Source organism: Peromyscus eremicus, chromosome 9 (genome assembly GCF_949786415.1).
Source record: "Peromyscus eremicus chromosome 9, PerEre_H2_v1, whole genome shotgun sequence".
NCBI lineage: Eukaryota > Metazoa > Chordata > Mammalia > Rodentia > Cricetidae > Peromyscus > Peromyscus eremicus.
Window position 1 is genome coordinate 62,674,082 of NC_081425.1, and position 24,589 is coordinate 62,698,670.

Genomic DNA, 24,589 nt, shown 5'->3' on the forward strand with positions numbered 1-24,589 from the left:
TTATCTTCTGCTCACACAAGCTTACATCTTTAGCTATGTGTGTGGTGCACACTTAAAAATACCAGCTGTGGAGACATGAAGCAAGTGCAAGGCCAGCTAAGCTCCATGAGGAAAGCCTGTTTTGAAAAATGAAGGGCTGGGAGTCTAGCTAGGTGGAAGAGCACCTGCAGAGCATGCGAGGCTCCGTGATTTCCAGAATCCTATATTCTCTCTCTCACACACACAAAATATCCATGACCTTGAGCTCCGTGTGTTCCAGAACTGCTACTACTATCTTTCCTTCTGGAACTATAACCTTAAAGCGTGCTCAGGAATGTATTCTTTAATTGAGCATGCTCAGTAGTACACCCACCCTAAAGTGCTTTCCCTCATGGAAATTCATGAATATGCATAGCTTAGATCTCTTTAATTCAATGAGGGCATTACTGCGGAACAACTCCTGTGTTCTTAGTGCTGCAGGTAATAAATATTTTTTTATTCTTCTATTTTTTGGGGCCATGCTTATTCAAGCTTTGTACTAATCAACGTATCTTTTTTTTTTGGTTTTCCAGACAGGGTTCCTCTGTGTAGTTTTGGTGCCTGTCCTAGATCTCGCTCTGTAGACCAGGCTGGCCTCGAACTCACAGACATCTGCCTGCCTCTGCCTCCCAAGTGCTGGGATTAAAGGTGTGCGCGCTACCACCGCCTGGCTTATGTTCAGTTTTTTAAAGTCTTTTGGCCATTAAGTGTCAACCTATTTTAACTAATAGTGACAAGGATAAAGGTGAAACACTGCAGTGCAACACAAAACATCACAAAGCAGTATTATTCTAAGAAATGGGACACACCTGCATTTTACTTAATCATCTAGCTAGTGTAATTAAGAGGTTCCCTTCCAAAATGTGATGTTTTAATGAAACTGACCAGAGCCCCCCAAAATTCCACCAAGCTTCTTAACTACAATCTTTCTTGCCAGTAATTAAATGCCAGGCTTCTGAAGAAGGTAAGAAATAAGTCCCTAAGCTCCAGCACATGAGGGAAAGTAATCTCTCTCTTAATTACTTTTTATTGGCACCAGGAGTCTAAGCATCCCAAGACCAAGAAAGTCTCGGAAACTTTAGAAGATGATTGACAAAAGGCAGCAGCAGGTAGCAAATACTTTGGAACCAGAAAATGACTTAGCACTTCAGACCGTTTCTACCGATGAAGCTGTTTGCCCTATAACTATCCAACTTCTCACTTCTTACAATTATGGAACATCACAGACAGAACCTTACAGAATCCATATTTATAAATGTGGTTACTGCGACAGTAGCTACTGTGACCACACATCTAATTCCTCAAAGGAAAAACCAAGCTTGCATCAGCAGAGTTCCCCAGAGTAACACTTTTCTCTCAGAGAAGGGAGCCAGCAATGCTGAGTAAGCTCGATGTTGACATGGGAACCAGTTCATCATTCATCCTTTAGCTCCCTTGCATCAGGTGATGGATGCAGCACCATTTCCGCAGCATCTCTGCCTTACAATCCAGCACTCCAAAGCCAACTTGCCCTGAAGTACCTGCATTTTGACACATACTTTAGCCAGCTGTTCCCCATCCCATCTAAATAATGCTCGACTTTCCCACATCTGTCCATCAAATTTGAAATACCTGGTCTAGAAAGGAATTTGGACAAGAAAAGCAGGTCTCAGTAGATTAACGAAGGACAGCAAACAATACTCTCAGGTACACAGAAGCATTTGTAACTAAGTAGGAAAGGGAGTTTCGGGTGTTTCTGAAGCAGAAGTCTGCTCCAGGCCTGAAGTGACCACCTCTGAGCAGGGGAAGGACATGGAGGCAACGAGGACAGAGACTTCCTGCCCACTTCTGTTGTCCATCACTCGGACAGAGAACTTCCTGACCACTTCTGTTGTCCATCACTCGGACAGAGAACTTCCTGCCCACTTCTGTTGTCCATCACTCAAGTGCTGATGGGGAGGTTCTACTCTCAGGCACAGACGTGCACTGCTAGAACCAGCTTCATCAGCCCACCAATCCCAGGGTTACCCAAAGCACACAGATCCCTTCCAGAGCCTGAACTCTGGGGAAGGGGAACTCTAGGGCTAATGACTAGCAAAGTTTACTTGAAGAACTTAGTTTGATTCATCAACTAAATACCTATAGTTCATATTTCTGGGCAGGGATGTAGCTCAGTGGTGCTTGGTGACTGAGGCCCTTGGGTTCCATCCCCAGTACTATAAAAATAAACAAATAAATAAAAAAGCCAGTAGTTCTTACCACAAGTAAGACTCTGTTCTAACCGTATTAAAATATGAACAGGAGAAGAGGACAAGATGGGGCAAAGCCAGCTAGAGAGGAGAATCTGTCAGTCAGAAAGAAAGGGCAAGGCAGGCCCAAAGGAGAGCTTTCTGACTGGGCCTGAGGTCTCAGAGACAGGAAAAGTTTGATCTGAGTTCTTGTTGCTGCTGAGAATGGTTCAAGGATAAGTTTTAAAGACGAAGGATAAAGTCTAAAGATCCTCATCTTTCCTCCTTCAATTTGGTTCAATCACTTAGTATCATACAAACTCTACTTCGGCTCTGTATCTGTCAGACTCACATTGAAAAGAGGGACTTGGGAAATCCAAGCCAGTGAGTGGTTCTCAATCTTCCAAATGTTTGGACCCTTTACTACAGTTCCTCATGTTGTGGTGATCGCCACCATGAAATTATTTTCCCTGATACTTCATAACTGTAAATTTGCTGCTGTTATGAATGTAGTGTAAATATCTGATATGCGAACCTCAGGAACGGCCCATCATCTCCCAAAGGGGTTGGGATCCACAGGTTGAGAACCACTGCTCTAAGCCATTTCTCACTTTCATCTTTCCTTCCTACTCCAGTAGCCACCGCCCCCAGGGCCTCTCTCCCGTAAGCTCCTCTGGCTGTCCTTCTGTCCCTTACATAGGTCTAAAGCTGGGACGGTGGGGCATATCTTAATTCTCTTGTTAATTAGATTTGCTCTGTGACAACTCTGTGTGTGTGATACATTCTTGTTACTTTTATCCCCTACTATTACCCCCACCCCCCACCCGTTAAGCCCCATTCATCCCCACAAACTCTTTTCCACATTCAGGTCTCTCTGTTTTACCAAGGCCAAGCTTGGTGTGATCGTGGGTTTAGAGCTACACAGTAGAGCTTGGTGGGCACATCAGTGGGTCACAACTAAGAACAAAGACTCCTCATCTCAGGATTTCCAGCAGTGAGAGTTAAGCAGGGAGCTACAGCACATTCTGGAGGTCACTGCTCTACCTGAGGTCAGCTCCCTGGCAAAGCACGACGTTTCTCTCGAAGGATCTCCTTGCACTGGTTTCTATGCAAGGGGAACCTCCATAACAAGTGCTGACTGACTGACTGGAAATTGACCTGCCAATTAAGTCAGAAGCTGGGACAGTGACAACAGAAATGTAGGGGGACACAGCATGACTAATGCAAACCACAGAAAAAAAGTAAAAACATGGACAAAACACTTAGTTCATTATCCTAATTTAGAATTGCATCAACTATTGAGAACACATGCACTGTCCTGAGTCACCATCCTGACATCACAAGCGAGCTGCTTAGCAGCTGGAGGGTATACAAACCGCATGGCTGACACAGGATTACTGGCTGATAAAGAGTGTTCTGAAGACCCGAGTGTGATCTGAAGGGTGGAGGTGTAGCACTAGCCCATACCACATTACTAGGCACTGCCCCACCTGTTCTGGACCTGGCCATCTCTGAGCAACTTTTTCTAGGGAGGGCAGGCACTTAGGGCCTGAGGCCATATGGTGTTGGGCTCCTGAGCATTTCCACGGGCATTTCATAGGGATGTGGCTCCAGACAGCAAGCACCTAAGACACACATACCCTATCCAGACTTATTTTACATTTTCACACTTAAACCTCTGCTCGAAAGCCAACCGCTGGAACACCCTTGCTGCTATTCCAGCTGCTATTCCAGCTGCTACGGCACACATCTAGTCCCTCAGTCACAACTTTCTTTCCATTGTTCAAACCTTCCCTCACAGAAGTATGATTCTGTTGGTTTGTTAGCCAAGGATTTCTTTCTTAGTGGGAGCATTCCAGTTTGTACTGGAATGTGCCCTCAATCATAACCTTTCTTTGTAGCACTTGGAGCACCTGAAGCCATACAAGGGTCACCTGCTCCCCAAAGTGGAGCCCCTGGGTCACAGTGCTGGCTTGTTGCCACTGCATGTCTACAAGAGCAGCAGGTAAATATTTGCTGACTGAGTGAACATCCTGTTACCTCCCTCCCACTGCTTTCCCCAACATTTGTGGATAATCAGCAAGCACCCCCCCTTTGTGTGTGTGTGTGGGGGGCATGTGTGTACCATGGCACCCGTGCGGAGTTCAGAAGATGACCCTGCCTTCCACTTGGAGACAGCATCTCTCTTGCTATTAGCTGCTGTGAACTGAAGTCCCACAGCATTTCAGCTCTCCAACCACCATATCACAATAAACAGTTGTTTTCCCAGTCAGAGACTTCCAAGAGTTTATCATTTACTGAACTTCAATGTTCATTTTCTATCTTACTTTGGCACTGTGACACTAAGTCCTAGAAGGCCCACAAGCTTCTGTGATTTTCCTAGCTCTGTCTCCTCTCTCTTTGGAGGGGCATGCTAGGATTATAGACAATATGCCATTGCATTGTTTTTAAATTAAAATACTTATATTTAAGTTTTATGTATATGGGTCATTGTCTGCATGTATGTCCGTGTACCACTTGTGTTTCTGGTGCCCTAGGAGGGCAGAAGAGGGCATTGGACCCCCTGGGACAGGAGTTACAGGTGGTTGTGAGCTGCTATGTTGGTGAGCTATCTTTCTAGCCTATGCATCCTGCTTTCATACGGGTTCTGTACTTTACCCTCAGAGCCAGCTCCTCAGCCCTACACTGCTTTCTTACCTAGCCAACTACACCTTCTTAACCTCTTTCCAGATGCTTTTCCAGTGAAATTGTGGCAGGTTTTATTTTAGTTTTCTTTTAGCAAGGTTTTATTCATGTGATTAGACAGTTTTTCTCACATAAGTGCTTGTTGGTCTCCCTTATTGCGTGGTTCTAGCATCAAACTCAGGGCCTTGTGCAGGCTACCCAACCGTCCTACTACTTAGCTGATATTTAAAACACTGCTCTTAGGAAATAACCATTTCTTCTGCTTCTTTGTTATGAATGTAATTTGAGCATGTCAAGTTCAATGACAAAGCTGCGGCTGAACTGGTTCACCAGAGTGCTTGGAGAATGGGACATGGCAATGAAATGTGGTTGACAAATGCATTTTAGGAAAATATGTTACAACCCTAGGAGAGAAATGCTTCTCCTAACATAGAAGTCCCATGACATTTCAACTCTATAAACCTGCATCACAGCTGACAGTTGTTTCCATTCAAAAACATGAGGTTTATCATCTCCAAACTTAAAGCACCGAGGGGAATTTAAACGTGTGTCTTGTGTGCTGGACTCTGGAACTACCACTTCTTCTCTGAGTATCCTGCACAGATGCAGGAGAGGCACTGGACTGGTTCATTCTGCAGTTCCTGTTGTAAGGCACACTGACATGACTTCTAGGGGCTTCAATGAGCCTTCCTGACAGTCAGCCCATCCCAGTCACTCTGACTAGCTTCTGTAAGGCACAGTGATGTGACTTCTAGGGGCTTCACTGGGTCTTCCTGACAGTTAGCCCATCCCAGTCACTCTGACCAGCTTCTGTAAGGCACAGTGATGTGACTTCTAGGGGCTTCACAGGGCCTTCCTAACAGTCACCCCATCCCAGTCACTCTGACCAGCTTCTCTTCAACTCTAAGAGTATTCCCAGGAGAACACCATGTGGCTCTGCTTAAGGCAGCTTAGGTTTAGTCTTCTTCCTTAGTGAAATATTCCACATCTGACTTGAGCATACACTTATACTGTTGTTGCTTCCAAAAAGTATCTGAGGTAGGATGCTTACTTTATTTTGCTGCAAAGCTCAATCAGAGCATAAAATATAGCCCTCAAGTTACTTCTCAAACAGAAGGACCTGAGTTTTCTGTATTTACTTATGCAGAGTAGACACTGTTTGTTAGCAAGGTGTCAGCTTACAAGGACTTAAGGAGATCGGCTATTACCTTTAAAGATTGTCTCTTTGTCACATAATTCTCTGACTGCAGCAGTTTCTCATAGTCTTCAAAGATCTAAGGAAAAGAAAGGAAGTCGGTAAGAGTGGCAGTATGTCCTCTGCAGCAGGAGTGTGTGCACTCATCCACAGGGTCCCTCAGAGCCAGCCTGACCACCACTGCTCACAGGGAGGGCTCAGTCTCTCACTACTGTTCTGGACACAGAAAGGATCAGGACAGGGAGGTGAAGGCATACAGGATATGTGCTGCTCATTAGTTCTACAAACGAGAAATTGAGTTGCAAGATGGAGCAATTTTGAATCCTCTCAATCTATTAAAAGCTTCAAGATAACTCATTTTAAAGAAATCTGGTTCTGTAGTTTGGTGGCTGTGGATCCACACTTTGGGAAAAGAGTAAATTATACTTAGGGCTTAGGACTATCAAATCCATAATGTCAACAGGTATCAACAGGTGAGGCTTGGGGTGACCACTGCTAGGCAGTGACCATGTCACCCCAATTGGCCTGTGTGAACTTTAACCATTCTCATAAGAAACCATGACTCTGGGACATGGATCTTCCTGCATCTCAATGTAGTCACTGGTCATGGGCTAGGCCCTTTGGGAGCACAGAGCGTAGCAGTTGGGGAAAGTTGTTACCCACTTCCCACCATGGGCACATCATTCAGAAAACATTGCAGCTGGAGGAGCAAACAGCCAGGAGCAAAAAAACACAGGGACAGAGAGGGACATGTCAGCCTCAGGGGCTAAGTGACAGGCTTATGTGCATACCCTAAAACTTTCGATTTAGAATTGAGAAGTACAGCCAGGCGGTGGTGGCGCACGCCTTTAATCCCAGCACTCGGGAGGCAGAGCCAGGCGGATCTCTGTGAGTTTGAGGCCAGCCTGGGCTACCAAGTGAGTTCCAGGAAAATGCGCAAAGCTACACAGAGAAACCCTGTCTCGAAAAACAAAACAAAACAAAACAAAAAATAAAATAGAATTGAGAAGTACAAGTATGCAGCTCAGATTAAAGTTACAACACTATTCTCTTTCATTTTCTTCTACTCTTGAACACATGGAAAACGTTATAGCTCAGATATGGAGGCTTTCCCTAAAAGCTCATGTATTGAAAACCTGGTCCCCAGCTTGAGTTACTATTGAAAAGTGATGAATAATAAGAGTGTTAGTTTCATCAATAGACTAATCCCTTGATTAAGTGACAGTTGAATGGATTTTTAGGAGAGGAGAGATAGTCCACTAAGGGTCATGATTTCTCTCTCTCTCTATGTATGCAGTGTACATGTAAGCATGCTCACATGTTGATGGTTGTCTTCTCTGATTGCTCTACAGTACATATTGAGACATGGCATTTTACTGAACCAAGAGCTCACCAGTTCAGCTAGTGGCTAGTCTGCTTGTTCCAAGGACCATCTGTTTGTCTTCTATGCACTGGGATTGCTGGAGTTCTGCTATGCTCACCTGACTTTATAAGTGGGTTCTGAGGACCCAAGCTCCAGTCCTCATGATATACCTGCTGAGCCATCTCCTCCAACCCCAAGGGCATGCTTTTGAAGGGTGCATTTTGTCTCTGGACTCTTCCTCTGACTCCTGGCTGCCATAGGGTGAGTATCTTTCCTTTGCCACACATGCTTTCCACCATGATGCTCTGACTCATAATAGGTCCAGCAACAGAGCCAAGTGACCATGGACTGAAATCATATTCCAAAATAAATCTTTCTTTCTTCTTCTAAGTTATTCCTCTTAGATATTTTGTCACAGCAACAAAAAGATGACCAAGACATGACATTTTATAGATCAGTATACTCATCAGGCAAATTATGTTAATTGTAAATCTAAAATACAAATACAGTGGACACAGAGTCCTCTGGGTTCTTTTTCATTGTCCCCTCTCAGCCTTTCCTCCTGGCCCATCTCTACTCTTTTGTGACACCCACCAACTGTAGAAACATTTGCTACCACAGCCACCACATGCGGCTAGGACTCAGAGTGGGCAACGGCAACCCAACAATGGAACACTCACTCAAAAAAGACAAGAACGGATACCTATGCCAAACACACTTCCTTCCAAGTGCCAGACAATGGGCAATCTGAACCCAGAGCTGTAAGCCTCTAGCCTGGGCATCTAGTTTTCAGGTCTTGGAACTATGAGCCTCTGAGACTGGCAGCCCAGTCCCAAGCCTTCTGCATTTCCCACCTGTATGCAGTTTCCTAAACAGAGCCAAAGGTCCCCAGGCAGCCCACGAGTGACAAGAGGGAGAAAGAAAAAAGTCTAAAAATGATGCTACTTACAGTGTCATAATTTTGCTCTAAGAATTCCGCTACCAACACTTTATGTCTGGTTAACAAATCCTAAAAAAGAAGAAGCAGTGAAGAAAAATTACTATAGCTAGTGCCTTTATTATTAAAATGGAGAACAACCTTTGCTTCTATGGCTTGGTAAATCTATTCGCTTCAAGCACACAGAAGTGGGAAAAGAACATTTTCATTTACAGCACAAAATTATTTCCATCCCTACTTTCAGATGTGAAGCCCAAGTTGTTTCAGATTAAAACAGTGGCAAACACTGAGTGTCCAATCTAGTGTTTTAAATAGTAGAAATGAAATTTACGTGGTAAACACGACACCTACGAGGTAACTTTACAGAATATTTCTACATTGTGATTATAATAAACATCCAAACAAAGCCTGATGACCTTTATCAAAGGCCAACCCCCACACTATATAGGCTGACCTCCAACTCCTGAGCTCAAGCAATCCTTCTGCCTCAGCCTAAGTATAGGGATCACAGACACATGCTACGATGTCTGGTTGTAAATAATTTTCAAACAAGAATTCTGAATGGCATAAAACCTGACCTCAAAAACTAATATAAGAGATTTTCAAACATTCCAATCTTTCCTTGTTTTCTTAACCACTGCGTGTGTGTGTGATCACACGTGTGTGCTCAAGTGCACCTGCCCATGTATGGGTGGGGGTCAGAGGATGATGCTGGGTCCTACTCTGTCTCTACTTTATTCCTTTGAGACAGGGTGTCTCACTGAACCTGGTGGCCAACAAGCCCCAGTGATCCTCTTGTCTTTGCACTACAGCACTGGGGTTAACAGGTAGGTGTGTGGGCACACTCAGGTTTTTATGTTCTTAAAACATCAGACCATTTCCCCAGCCCCCTGCCATTTTGATCATTTACTTATTTTTACACTTTATTAGTATTGTTGCTGTGTGTATGGTTTGGGGAGAGGCATGTACACCACAGCATTTGGCTGGCTATCAGAGGACAGCTCTGCAGAGTTGGTTCTCTCCATCCACCCGGAAGTACGTTCTGAGAATTAAACTCGATCAGGCCTGTGTAGCACCCGTGTGCCTGCCTGTTGAGCCATCTCTGCTCCCCTCAAATGGAGGTAGCTGGACATTTAACATATGATCTCAGCACTGTCTGCTTGCTCTCAGGTGAATGGGTCATGAGATATACACTGCATGTTACTGAGTTACGTAATGTGTCCTCTCCAAGTTGAAGAGAATCAATCATATCTTACCACAGATACAAATTTGTAGAAAACTGCAAAAAAATCATGAAGGAACTTCTGGTTGTCTTCAACTCACACCTAAATCATATCCTTATTTCACTTCAATGTTTGAAAAAAGAAAATAAGCCTCATCTAATCCCTTTTATATACTTAGATGCTAAATACCCAACTTAGGTATTATGAAAAATTTAATTAAAAACAAGAATTTTTAACCTTTCCAGAATAAAGTCTAATACGCTAATACAGTTAATTAAAATTCCCCCCCCCCACACACATGGTCAGGGGAGGGGAGAGGGCATGTGAGTAGAGTTGCTTGTGGAAGCCAGAAGAGGATACTGGATCCCCTAGAGTTAGAGTAACAGGCTGCTGTGAGTTGTACAACAATGTGCTTGCAACTAAACTCAGGTCCTCTGGAAGACATCCTCTGAGACATCTCTCTGGCCCCTATTTCTATTTAAACAACAAGAAAGTAAACTGCTTAAAGCATTCTGCACACTTTTTTAAATTAACTTTTTTTTTTTTAGCTGTACATACATTTACTGTATACAGATGATATGCTGAAGTATGTGCAATGGTCTAATGGTATGTTTTGCTTTGGATCATTTCCCCATGGTGCTGAGGATCACCCGCAGACCCTGGGTTAAATGTCCCCGAAAGGCCCAGTGCAGTGCTACTGCCTGAGCTATTGGGAGGGAGGGAAATGAAGTCTCACTGTGTTGCTCAGGCTTAGGCTGGTCTTGAACTCCTGGGTGCAGTGACCTTGTAGCTGGGACTGCAAGTCGTATTCACAAGAGCTCAGCTGGAAGGAGCGAGGACCTTGCAGGGCACAGCACTCCCACCTGCCCTGCTTCCTGGTCTACAAAAACTGAAGTGTGAAGCACTGATCCACCACACCTTCCTGAAAGAAGTTTTGTATTACCACAGGCCCAAAGTACCAGTCAGCCGACCATGTTCTGAAAGTGTGAGTTAAATGAAATTTAAGTTGTGTGTCTCAAGTATTTTGTCATAGAAAGCTGTGGAAAGGTAACACATGATTCAGTGAGGTAATTTAGTATATGCATTATCTATTATATTTACTTATTTGTGGTGAAAACACAACACAACACGCTGCTATTAACAAGCATTGACATGTACTATAATAAACAAGCATTTATTGGTATACACCTAACTGAAATCTTGTATCTTCTGACCAGCTCATTCTGTTTTCTCTTCTATGAGTTCAATATTTTTAGATCCCACACAGAAAGGATACCATGATTTGTCTTCCTATTATGTCTTATTTACTTAACATAATTCTTTGAGGTTCATCAACGTTGACACAAATGGCAGGATTTCTTTCTTCTTATAGCTAAGTAGCACTCCACTGTAGCTGTACAACCCATTTTCTTTCCTTTTGTGTTTGCGTGTATGGTGTGTTGATGGTGTGTGTGAGTACAAGGGCACTAATGGACATCAGAGGACAATTTGGGGGAGTTGTTTTTTTGTCTTTGACCTTTGTTTTGAGCAGTGTTCTTTCATTCCTGCCACTGAGCTGCACACTCCAGGCTTCTGGGTGATTTTCCTATCTCTGTCTCCCATCTTGCTACCAAGGTGCTTCGATCACAAATGCATACTACCACATTTAGCTTTTTATGTGACTTCATTCTGGGGATGAAATTCAGGTTGTCAGGCTTACAGTGAGCCATCTCACCAGGCACTACCTCATTTATTTATTCGCTTGTCTGTCAGTGGATACTTAGGTTGATTCCTTTCTCTGGCTACTATGAACAATGCTGCAATAATTACCCTTCAACACACTCATTCCATTTTCTTTGGCAATACCCACATGAATGGGATTGTTAAGTCCTATGATAATACCATTTCACATTTCTGAGGTTCTGCCATACTGTTTTCCACAGCACTGCATTAATTTAAATTCATATAAATAATATGCGATGGTTTATTTTTCTCCACATCTTTGCCTCATGTAGCCAAGGTTAGCTTAAAACTCACTATGTAGTTGAGGCTGGTCTTGAACTCCTGATCCTCCTGCTTCTACCTCCTAGCTACTGAGATGATAGGCCTATGAAGCTTAGCAAGCTTTTGTCTTCCTTGTAATCCCTTTCTTGAAGATGAAAGGGGGCTTTTTGTAGTTTTACAGCCTTCAAGTTCAACCACAATATCTTGAGTCTTTAACTTGACTGACCACTCGGTGGATACGGTAAAACTTTTCCTAGTAGAGCAGAGTGTTGAGAACTGTTCTGGAACTGGGGTTTTCAAGTAGGGAAACACTCTATGTCTGGCTGGGGTCCTTTCTAACTAGATGCTGTGTCAGGACATCCAGAAGACAGTAAGCTGTTGCAGAGCATCTCTAAGCAGATATGGGATCTTCATCTGTAACTGCCCCTCCCCCGTCTGGTAGAACCCCCGAGAAGCTTGCGGAATTCCATGCTCAGGGAAAGCAGAAGTTGGTATATCTTTATGGGTTTGCAGCAGACACTGTAAACTGTGCACCTTTGGGGGCTCTCCACCTGCTACACTAGTCAGCCATGTCCCCAGGACAGCCAGACAGCACGCAGCAGATCACTGCTCTCTCAGAAGGTTCTGCCAAATCTGTATGCCCAGAGACAGAGGAATCAGGAGGGGTTCTACTAGAAACAGAACCTTCAAATCAAATTGGCAAAATAAATTGAAATTAACTCAATGGAAGTAAAATATAATATAGTAGGATGAAATTCCCTTGCACACACACAGTGGTATAGGTGGTGAATGATGTTTTTGTCTGTTTCTCCCTCACATACATCTGTACTTGAGTGTGTATATGATATAGACATCAACATATCCTCAAATTCAAATATACAGAGATCATGTGCTAAAATTGAGGGATCACATCACATGTACATGCCTATGTACATATAGTTGTTAATTTATTATAGATCATTACATGGAGTCGGGGAAAAGCCACAAAAACACTAGCTTGGATTCTACCCAAGAAGAAAACAATAGAAGCATGCAAAGTAAAAACAAGGGAAACTTTAAGGAATTTTAAATTAAAACAAATACTGGGTGAATTCTTTCATCCTATTTCCTAACCATTTGGCTTGATAGGGAAAGTACTTCACAGTACCAATACTAAGCTTTAAAACCCCTGCTATTGACATTTCTAATGAATCTGCTTTGGAGAAAGTAGTTGAAATGACAAGGACACCTGAGAGCAGGGGGTGGGGTAAGAGTCAGGGGAGGTGCCACCTACTGCGGTCTCTCCAGACGCTGGAGCAAAAGGAAACCACAGGCCCAAGGACACAGGGCTAAGGTGACAGAGAGGGCCGGAATCAACACCTGAATCAACTAGATTCCTGGAGGAAGAGTGGATGGCTGCAAGGGAACCCTTCAGAGGAGGAATGGGAATACAGCCTGCAGTGAAGACGTGAGACGGACCGGACAACAGTCATCCTAGAGCAGAGTAAGAGGTAAACCAGGTTAAACCACCACCTCCCAAACCCAAAGCCAAATAACCAGCCAAATAAACTCTCTGAGACCAGCTACTTCAAAGGAAAATAAAGACTGGTGGGCTATCTGCCATTGTCATATCAACAACAAAGCACTTTGGTAAAAAATGGAAAATTGGTACTTTCATCATTGGCAGGATGCCAAGAGGTTTTTGTTTGTTTGTTTGTTTTGACTATTTAGATTTCAAGAACCTACCAAAGATAAGATATTCAATGGAAATCAGGCTGATATGCAAATTTAAATAACATTTTTTTTTGTGATTCAACTTTATTAAAATTAAGTTGGACTGAATAAATTATAACAAGAAAATGTTATCAAGAAACATTCCTCTTGCTAGACAAATGCTTTCCCACTAGCCCCCAAACCTACATATGTTGTAGGCCCTGAGAAATGCAATATAGCTGAAGTATAAGATAAGGACTTCAAAATAGCTTTATGATTATGATAGAAGGTCCTTAAGGATGAAATGAATAAATCCATTAAAGAAATCAATGAAAACACAAAGAAACAGTGGAATAAAATGAGGAAAACAGTTTAAGATTTGTAAGTAGAAATAGAATGAATAAAGAAAACCCAAACTGAGGGAAAACTGAAAATGAAAAATTTAAGAATTCAAATAGGAATCTCTGAGGCAAACCTCACTAACGGAATACAAAATATGGAAGAGAGAATCTCAGGCATTGTAGACAAGATAGAAGAAATGGATACCTTGGTCAAAGAAAACATTAAGTCTAAAAAAAATCCAAGCACAAAACATCCAGGAAATCTGGAACACTACGAAAAGACCAAATCTAAAAATAATAGGAATAGAGGAAAGGGAAAAAACTTAGGTCAAAGGCACAAAAAATATTTTCAATGAAATCACAGAAGAAAATTTCCCCAAACTAAAAAAGGAGGTACCTATCAAGGGACACCAAATAGACTGGACCAGAAAAGAAATTCCCCTCAGAACATAATAATAAAAACACTGAAAACATACACAAAGAAAGAATATTAAAAGCTGCTAGGGGAAAAGACCTAGTAATATATATAGGCAGACCTATTAGAATAACTCCTAAGCTTTCAATGAAAACTCTAAAAGCCAGGAGGACCTGGATAGACTTTCTACAAACTCTAAGAGACCAGATGCCAGCCTGGACTACTATACCCAGCAAAACTTTCAAACACAATAGATGGAGAAAGAAAGAAAGACAGTCCATGATGAAACCAAATTTAAGCAGAATCTATCTACAAATCCAGCCCTACAGAAGGTGCTAGAAGGAAAACTTCAATCTGAAGAGGCTAACAACACCCAAGAAAACTCAAGGAATAAATAACCCTAGACCAGCAAATCAAAAGCCCACACCAGAACAACAAAATAACAGGAATTAACAAACATGGCTTATTGGTAACTCTCAACATCAATCGTCTCAATTCCCCAATTAAAATGCACAAACTAACAGAATGAATCAAAAAACAGGATACAGCCCTCTGCTGTATCCAAGGAACACACCTTAACATCAAGGATAGACACCACTTCAGGATAAAAAGATGGAAAAATATATTCCAAGCTAACAAAATAGACTTCAAAACAAACTAATCAGAAGAGATAGCGAAGGGTACTACATATTCAAAAGAAAATTCCACCAAGAGAATACTACAATTTTAAACATGTATGCACCAAACACAAGGGCACGCAAGTTTATAGAAAAAACACTACTAAAGCTTACATCACATATTGTCACTCACATAGTGATAGCAGGTGACTTCAATACTCCACTCTTACTGACAGACAGATCATCCAGATAAAAACTACACAGCGCAATGTTAGAGCTAACTTATGTCATAAATCAAATGGACCTTCCAGGTATTGACAGAACATTTCGAGCAAACACAAAAGAGTGTACCTTCAGCACCTAAATAGAACTTTTTCAAAACTGACTATGTACTTGACACAAAGCAAGTTTCAACAGATTCAAGAAAACTGAAATAACACCCTGCATCCTATTAGACCACCACAGTTTAAACCTGGGTATCAAGAACAACAGAAACAACAGACAGCTTACAAACTCATGGAGACTGAATGAAAAATGGGTCATGACAGTAATTAGGAAAGAAATTTAAAACTTTCTAGAATTGAATGAAAATTAAAACACAACATACCCAAACCTATGGGACACAATGAAGGTAGGTCAAAGAGGCAAATTCATAGCACCAACTACTTAAAAAAATTTGGGGAGATCTCATATTAACAACTTAACATCACACCTGAAAGCTCTAGAACAAAAAGAAGAAATAATACCCCAAAGAAGTATATGTCAAGAAATATACTCAAGGGCTGAAATCAATAAAATAGAAACAAACAAAAAATAACACAAAGAATTAAGGAAACAAAGAGTTGGTTCTTTGAGAAAATCAGTAAGATTGACAAACCTTTAGCTAAATTAACTAAATGGTGGAAACGATCAAAATTAGAGACATACAGGCAGATATAACAACAGACACCAAGAAAATCTGGAGAATTAGAAGGACATACTTAAAAAAACCTGTAATCCACCAAATTAGGAAACCGAAACAAATGAATAAATTTCTTGATATATACTATCCACCAAAGTTAAAGCAATATCAGATAACCAATTTAAACAGACCTATAACCCCTATTAAAACAGAAACACTGATTAAAAGTCTCACAACCAAAAAAGGCCCAGAGCCAGATGGTTCTAGCACAGAATTTTATCAGACTTTTAAAGAATCAATACCAATACTCCTCAAATTATTCCACAAAATAGAAACAGAAGAAACATTGCCCGAATCTTTTAATGAGACCACAGCTACCCTGATTCCCAAACCACATAAAGACCCAACAAAGAATTACAGAGAAACCCTGTCTTGAAAAACCAAAAAAGTAAAAAAATATTCTGAGTAAAGTTTGTGTTGGTGTTAACTTCTAAGTCATTCATAAGCAAGCTACAACCCCTACAGTCACAGAGGTTAGGTAGTGTGTAAGGGACTAGGGATTAAGTATGGGTTCCCCCTAAGAAGGGGAAATAGAATAGATAATTATGGATGGATGAAGAGGGGACCTGGAACAGGAAGATAAAACAAGGAGTGAAGGGAAAGAGTGTGGGGCAAGGAAGGGAGTACAGAAAGGGCCCGCTAAAACTAAGAGCTATTTTAGATGTTGTATGAAAATGTAATACAGTAGAAGCTTCCTAAAATATAGACATAGATGAAGGGGTCTAAATGAAATCACCAAATAATGGGGGAAGACAGAGACCCAACTGGCCATCTTGTATTACCAAACGAAGCTGCCAGTACCAGGAATAGGGTATATCTAATCGAGTTCTTGGCCAAAGGTATCCCATGAGAACCCCCCAACAACCCAGGCTATTGTCAAGGCCATTGGTGGCTCCCACAAACTGATGGTAAGGACCTATTGCTAAAGACAACACCTGCACAATTCACTGAACATGGAGAAGTCCAGCTCATGCCTACCTAGAGCTTTCACCTATAGACTAGTGTTCATGGTACTGAAAGGTACTTTGCATGCTATCAAAGGAGAAACCAACACTTCAATCTACAATGTTGTCCTGCCTGCAAGATACACTGGTACAATACTAGCATAAAGCTTGTGGGAGTAACCAACCAATATCTGATTTGAATTAAGGCCCATTCTATGAGATGGAATCCATACTCAACACTGTTTGAGTGGCCAAGAACCTGAGATTAAATAGGCCAAGGACCTGGGAGAAAACCATATACTACTGTTCTACCGCAATGTAGCAATGAAATGACTCCTAATGACATCCTGGTATACTCACTGATCCAGGCCTTGCTCAGCCATCATCAGTGAAACGTCATCCTCTAGCAGATGGTTGCAAATATACAGACCCAGAGCCACACAGTATGCTCTGCCCTTTCAGAGGCTCAGTGGCTTGTTTTGGTAGTAAGCCTTTGAAGCCTCCACACTTGGGGCAGTCTGTTCCCAGGCCTTTCTTCTCCTTCCTTCTCACTGGTCTTGCTAGTTTTCTTTCTTCACGCTGCATTTCTTCCTCTGATTTTCATGGTCTCCTTAATCCTCCCCTAGATGGAACCAACTCAAGATGGCTAGAGAAGTCTTGGTTGTTACAAACAGTGCCTGTCAGGGAACCTAAGGAGTTCCCCAAATCAGAAGGGTAAATCAAACTGTTAAGATAGTTGGCCATGCTTTTCATGCTGGTCACCTGTGCCTGGACCGTTTCCTAACTAACGCTTGACATGCTAATGGTTTTTGAGAAAGTTCAAGTATATTTCAGTTGGTCACAGCTCACCTTTGCACAGCTCACATAGGAACCCCTTCCTCCTACCCAGGGTATAAGAATTCTCTCTCTCTGCTGCCCAAGACTTGCATCTGTCCATGAGTTCTCAACAAGCTGCACTTTGTATAGCTCTGAATCTGTCTACTGTTTTTGGTTTTGTTTTGTTATTTCCCACCAATTCTCATACACTAGGCCTGACGTTTTCTGAAATAATTCCTGCCCCACATCCTCAGTCTTGCCAGACTTGCTGCTCAGGCAGGCTAGTTGAGACAAGTCAAATACCCTGGTGGGCTGTGCTGTGGGATGTTCTGTATGTTAAATGTGTTGCTCTGATTAGTTAATAAATAAAACACAGATTGGCCAGTAGCCAGGCAGGAAGTATAGGCGGGACAAGGAGAGAGGATTCTGGGAAGTGGAAGGCTGAGAGCCGCTGCCAGCCGCTGCCATGAAAAGCGAGATGTAAGGTACCGGTAAGCCACGTGGCAACTTATAGACTAATAGATATGGGTTAATTTAAGATATAAGAACTAGAATACAAGAAGCCCGCTGCGGCCATACAGTTTGTAAGCAATATAAGTCTCTGTGTGTTTACTTGGTTGGGTCTAAGCGGCTGCGGGACTGGCGGGTGAGAGAGATTTGTCCTGACTGTAGTTCCTTTCTTGTATAGCTCCCAGAGATTCAGCACGGCTACCAACCAAATACACTTGTTTGTGACCCCCTAATACTCCATTGTCTTTACTCTGTCTTCTTCTGAGGGTTCTTGTCAGTTCAGTGTCCATCATTTCATGATGTTCCCAGGGATGTCATGATGGCACTTACAAACTGGGCCCTAGGGAGGCGCTCAGACTTGCCTTCCCCTTGACCACACTTTGATTTTGCCCACCACTCTTCTATACCACAGCCCATCCCCAGCTTCCACTCCACCCCAGCCCCTTTCCTTTCCCTACAGCAACTTCCCTTTTCTTCAGTCCCTGTTTCTGTCTTTTCCACCCCAGACTGTAGCCATTTCTGGACTCTTTCCATTTTCTGATTCTTCATGAGCCAACATACTGTTTTTGTTTTTTTCTCTTCAAACATTCTCAGAATAGGCTAAGCAGGTTCTTAAGGTGCAGGTAATAGTTCTCAGAACTGAAAACCACTGTTCTCCCCTTTCTCCACCTCTAAAGAATTCTTATAGAAAGAACTGCTTATCACTGAGTCATTCTAAGTTCATCATGACATACACAATATGAGACTGAGAAAGTTGCTGTTTGAATGACTAATTTAGTTGTGTGATGAGTTCCTTACAATAGCAGTTTTATTAAAAAATAAGGTTAGAGTATATGTCAATATTAGAATATAAGCGGTGTCAATATTGCTGAAATGTATATTTAAGTACTATTAAAAGTAACAAGTAAAAGACATTATGTATTTATACCTTGAAAAAATAACAGAAGTACATTTAGAATTATGTGAATGATTAAACTGCTTAAATGTTTTTGAAGAAATGACTCAATCTGTACATGTAAATGAGTTTTATCTACTTCCCAAAGCCTAACTTTGCAATGATGCCATTATACAATTTTTGGAATTTCTTTTTCAGAAATGACCTTCAAAACAAATGTGACAGATAGTGAAGAAAATCAAGATCTGCATTAGTTTTCTTAAAATTTATTTTTTCCATTGCAATTTCTATTATTAGCCAAGAAAGAAAGAGCTGTAGCTTAGCAAATCATTTGCCATGTACTCTAACCTGGGGGTCAAATAGCTTCTTGTTCCTCAAATTTAAATTATATATATACATATATATATAATTTAAATAAGAAAAGGGGAGGTTAAGTGGGACAGAGTTTTAATACTGTGAGATGAAAAGCTTCTAGAGAAGGATGCTTGAAGACTTATTCACACTAAATATACAGAAAGAATGGTCAAGAAGAAAATGTGCATTGTATCATGACTAAATAATTTTTAAATTAAAAAACTGCTAGGTGAAATATACCCACAAAATGACAAAAGATTAACAGATGATAAAAACATAGATGATTATACTGTCAAAATATAAAACATAAATATACACAGATGACCGATCATATCAAAATACTAATACGCTTATTAATATTTTGCTTACCCCAGGGAAGTGTGAGCTACACTGATCAAGTGACTTGATGTCTTCATATTCCATGGTGCTGCTGTCCACCTCCTCCCCACCCAGTTCTGCCCTGGAGGTAGCCTCTGCTGCTGGTTTCCATACACCCTTCCAGAGCTACCCTGCACATGTGCCTGCAGTGGGGGCTTATCACCTTAACCTACTGCTAATGTGCAGCACTGCTAACACATGGTACATGTTCCTTCTGTCTCTGCATGGGACATGTCAGGAGCCATCCCACTGAGCTTGTGTTAGTACTTTGAATACTTTCTGCAATGTGAAAGGCTGGCCTCACCTCATCCATGGCTGGCTACACTTAGTCCTAAGGAGTACAGAAGTGCCTCTTTGAAGGTCACCCACTTGAACTAAACAACCTCTCTGATTTAGGGGAAAATTTACCTTAAAAGTAGCAAAGGCATCTGAAGCAATATCAAATGTTGACAGCTCCACATACTTGAAGAAATCTCTGAACTGATTAGAAAAGAGGATGATTTTGGCAAGTGGTTCATGTCGAATACATTCTCTTAGCATAATCCCACAGCGTAAGGCAATCTGTGGGGCTTCATATCTAAAACACAAAGACAGAAAGCAGAAGAGTTATCCCACTAACAAACTCTATCAATGGCATCAGAAGATCCAGTTCAGTTCTGCTGAAACAGAAACACAGACACCATTTGTTACAGTTCATTCAAACACTATTCATTCAACCCACTGACTGCTATGTGCTGGGCACCATTCCAGATGTTGTGGACACACAGCAAACAGGGAGGTCACTGTCACTGCAGCCTTAGCATTTTAGTGAGGGTGTGTTTGTTGGGAGGACGAAGCAGAATAGAAACAATGTAAAGGTCATTTCCTATACTCTGAAGTGCTGTGAAAACTGAAGGCAGTAAACTGAGCCATCTAGAGTTCCACTTACGTGTGTGCCTGTGAGAGTATAAGGGAGTATTTTTAATTTATACTGAAGGAGAAGGAAGAAGCCTCAAGGCAAGAAGAAGCCTAGGGAGTCAGAGAAGAGGAAATGTGGCCAGCATGGTGGGATGGAGGAAGCAGTGAGTAGAGGTCACAAGAGGGCAGGGCAGGACCAGATCATACATACATTTGAAAGCTAAGGTAAGCAGTTTGGTTTTAAGTGTGGTGGAGAATTTAAAGCAAGAAATTAACACATCCTAATTTGTTTTAAATAGAAGGCTGGGGGTAGGGTGTAGTCTAGTGATAGAGTAATTGTCTAGCATGCTGGAGGCTCTGGGTTTGATTCCCAGCACCACCAAAAAAAAAAAAAAAAAAAAAAAAGACTTTGGTTACTTGGGAATAAGGAGTGTAATGGGCAGCTAGAGTGGAAGCTGGGGAGAAGGTGCCTGGCAATAGTACTAACAGCTTGGCATGGTGGTAGAGGCAGGCCACAAGACCGTAGGTAGATGCTGATGCTGTCTAAAAGAGCCAACAAGATTTAGAGACACTGGAGGTGGGACTGATGAAGAATAAATCCAAGCTGAAAATTCAAGAATGATTCCTGTGCTTCTGGCTTCATTGGGTGGATGGTGGTACCATGCATAAACTGATAGAGAAATGAGTTACTGAAGAAGTTAAGAAATTGCTGCAGCCCATCAACATTAGTTTGGAGATGGCTAACACCTAAGCAGTGATGACCCCTTGTCAGCAGAGTACCCAGCTTGAATTAAAGAAAAGGTCAGGAGAGAATTATATATAATATGGCCTGTAAGGAACAGATGAACAGTAAAGGACTGCCTACTGACTGGCTCACTGACATCATGAAGTGGAATTATGGCTCATAGGAAAGTACACTAGAGAAACATGGCATCTACCATAGAAACAGAGAGACTGGCACACCATATCTGCTCCACTTCCAAATAACATGTCTTTCGAATGTTAAATTCAGCATCTGAATGAACACTGGACTGAGTTAAATTCATTTTGATAACATTTCAAGAAAATGGGTAACAGCCCACATAAGACAATTCCTGTACTGAATGATATAATGGACAACTGTGTGCTAAGTGCAGGAAGACAGATCAGAGGCAGCTGCAGCTGTAGAACATGGAGAAGCAGAGTCAAAACATGACTATTCTACCATGGTTTTCAACAGATTGATCATTTTCCACTTCAGTTAAATATGCACTAAGATCTGTGGTTTCAGTACAAGGCCTCTAGAGAAGAGTACATCTAAATGTCTCAGTTCTTGAAAAGGTATGCTAGTACAGTGCTCTCTGTAGACCAGGCTGGTCTCGGAACTTGCAGATATCTGCCTGGCTCTGCCTCCTGAGTGCTGGGATTAAAGGCGTGTACCACCACCAATAATTCTTTTTTTCCCCCCATTTCTCTTTATTAAAAAAATTTCTACACACTCCACAAACCACCCACAGACTCCCCCTCCTCCCATCCCCAGCCCTCTCTCCCAAGCCACCCCGCATCCCCACATCCCCCAAATCAAGGTCTCCCCCGGCAATAATTCTTAAATAAAACTTTAACATAGAGGCTGGGGAGATGGCTCAGTGGTTAAAAGCACATACTGCACTTGCAGAGGAGCTGAGTTTGGATCCCAGCATCCATCCCTGTCAGATGACTCACAACCAGTTCCAGGGGAAATCCACCACCTCTGGCCTCCAATAGGCACTTGCACTCATGTGCACATTCCCATAGACAGATGCATATATACACATAATGATAGTTAAATCTAAAAACGACCACAACTTTAAGATAGTTTATGAATCTCACCAACCACTAATGATAACATTTTGTTAAATAATAGAGAACAATGTACTCTTTTTCATATGACCATATTATTTGTATGCAATTCTGATACAAAAATAAAATTCCCTTTCCTACACCGTAGGAAGTAGGCTACTTTACAGTATTCCAGTTGACAAAAATAGTAGGGGAAATAGCAAAGAAAGTTCAGGGTGGTACTGATTTATTTTCACTTATGCTGAATGATAACCACTATTCAGTACTGTTTTAGTACTTCCTTGGTAGCTCACAATAGCACAGGATATTGATATATTCAGGTAGACATAATTCTCTTTAGAATATAAGAAATGCCAATTTATATTAGTAATCTCTTATGAAAGGAATTTGGAAATCAGCCTACTGGAATTCACTGCTGTGAGATATAATATGGGATGTTATTAAAGATGTAAAGAGGGGCATATTTTCTTAAATGCTAAGGAAAAACCACTAATTACACTTACCTTACTACAAATAAGAGTATTAAAGAGGCTTTAAAATAAAGGCTATTGGCCTAGAGCAGTGGTTTTCAACCTTCCTAATCCCGCAACCCTTTACTACAGTTCCTCATGTTGTGGTGATGCCCAAACATAAAATTATTTCATTGCTACTTCATAACTGTAGCTTTGCTACTGCTATAAATTGTAATGTAAATATCTGATATGTGACCCCAAAGGGGTCACGACCTACAGGATGAGAAGCACTGGCCTAAAAAAAGAACAGAACTAGAGAAACACAGTATCCAGGACTAAAAATCTACACTCATTGGTAAGATATCTGTGACCTTTCAGGATCTGGCTTGAGGCCAGCAGTTTTAGGTCCCATCTCAGTCGTTGTGTCCTTAGGGATGAAGTTCTCTGGGATGGAAGGGCCCTCATACACTTGGCATCACTAATGCATCTCTCAGCACTGAGTTCAAGGCCCATCTCAAGTCTTTCGTACTCTTCTCCTTTGCACTCCCAACACAGCTGTTCCTAACCTCATATCAGCATTGTTCTCATTGTGGGGTATCATGTCACACTGCAGTAAGTCACTACCAGTCAGTTTCTATCACTTCATTTCAAACAACTCAGCTTCCAGGGATGTGTCTCACTCATCCTTTTACTTTTCCCTTTCCCTGTTCTTCCCGGTCCCCAGTAGGTGTCTATGTCCTACTTATTGTTACTTTCCCCACCTCCCCATGAACTCTAGTGCCTCGCATGCTTCTTCAGTGTAGGCGTATGACGAATCCAATGAACCTCAAACTCAAACTGAATCTCCCAATCCCAGAGAACTCTAATGAATGTCAAACTCTGGCTTACACAAAGGCTGAATGATCTCCAGCCATTTTCTCATTCCTGAATTTAGTTTCCAAGCTGAGACCATCTATAAAAAGTTTCCACTGCAAGTTTTGGGCATAATTAGTTATATTTTTCCTTTCATTTCAAGAAGTTTATTGGAACCATCTGTGATGCACTGATGGTTTATTTTTGAGAACCAAGGGAACATTTATAAAATACTCCACTGGGGAGAACACTTATCAATTCATCCCAGCAGTTTGTCCCCAACAGTGGAAAATGTCATTCTCTGACACAGCAACTTTTTAAAGTAAGGAACATACTGGGATGTTTGGGAATTTTCTGACTTTTTCCCAATACCCTCTATGGGGTCTATAACTCACATATATCATTTCAACCTGACAATCCTGGCTTTGTAAGTTACTGCTGACTATATAAAGAAGCATCCCACATGCTAAGCCTGTCTTCAGTTTTAAAATTAGTTTTTAGCCTACCTAATCTGTTCTACTCCTAGATAAGTTTCCTGGTAACAGAGCCTGTGATTAATCATGCCACAATGGCTAGCCTACGGCAGGTCATCAGTAAAAATTAGTCACTACTTTATAAAAGTGAGTCACATTCTCCTGACTTGTAGTTTAGACAACACAGTTGAACACCAGCTGTGTCTGTATGGAGAATGCCCACTACTATAGATGTATGTTCATTTAAAAAACGGAAGCGTATCAGAGGATCCTTTTAAACTGACTTAAAGCAAAATGGAGAGCAAATGTCTTTAGAGAAATCAACCTCGAATGACCAGGAAACTCTCCCTGCTGGCTAGCATAGACTATACAAGAGGGTACTCTGAATGCTACTGTAGGAGAAAAGACATTTGGATCCTGTTATAATAACAACCTGGCTGGCAAGATGTGCCCATTGGTGCAACAGTGGTATGATGGTTATGTGGGTAAGATACAACACTTTAAAAAAAAAAATCAGATATGAGGCCTGTTCCATAGGAGGGATTTCAATGACTACTATTGTA

The 24,589-nt window shown here is 41.6% G+C and overlaps 1 protein-coding gene across 2 annotated transcripts in view; it reads right to left on the bottom strand.

Annotated features, from left to right (window-relative positions):
- Positions 1-24,589, bottom strand: part of Cab39l (calcium binding protein 39 like) — a 120,865-nt gene that overhangs the window by 14,382 nt on the left and 81,894 nt on the right. For both annotated transcript variants that reach the window (XM_059273552.1, XM_059273553.1), the window contains 3 exons: positions 19,943-20,111; positions 8,418-8,477; positions 6,119-6,184 (listed from right to left, as the gene is read on the bottom strand). In XM_059273552.1, the coding sequence (XP_059129535.1) occupies positions 6,119-6,184; positions 8,418-8,477; positions 19,943-20,111 (295 nt within the window). The remainder of the gene's footprint in view (positions 1-6,118; positions 6,185-8,417; positions 8,478-19,942; positions 20,112-24,589) is intronic.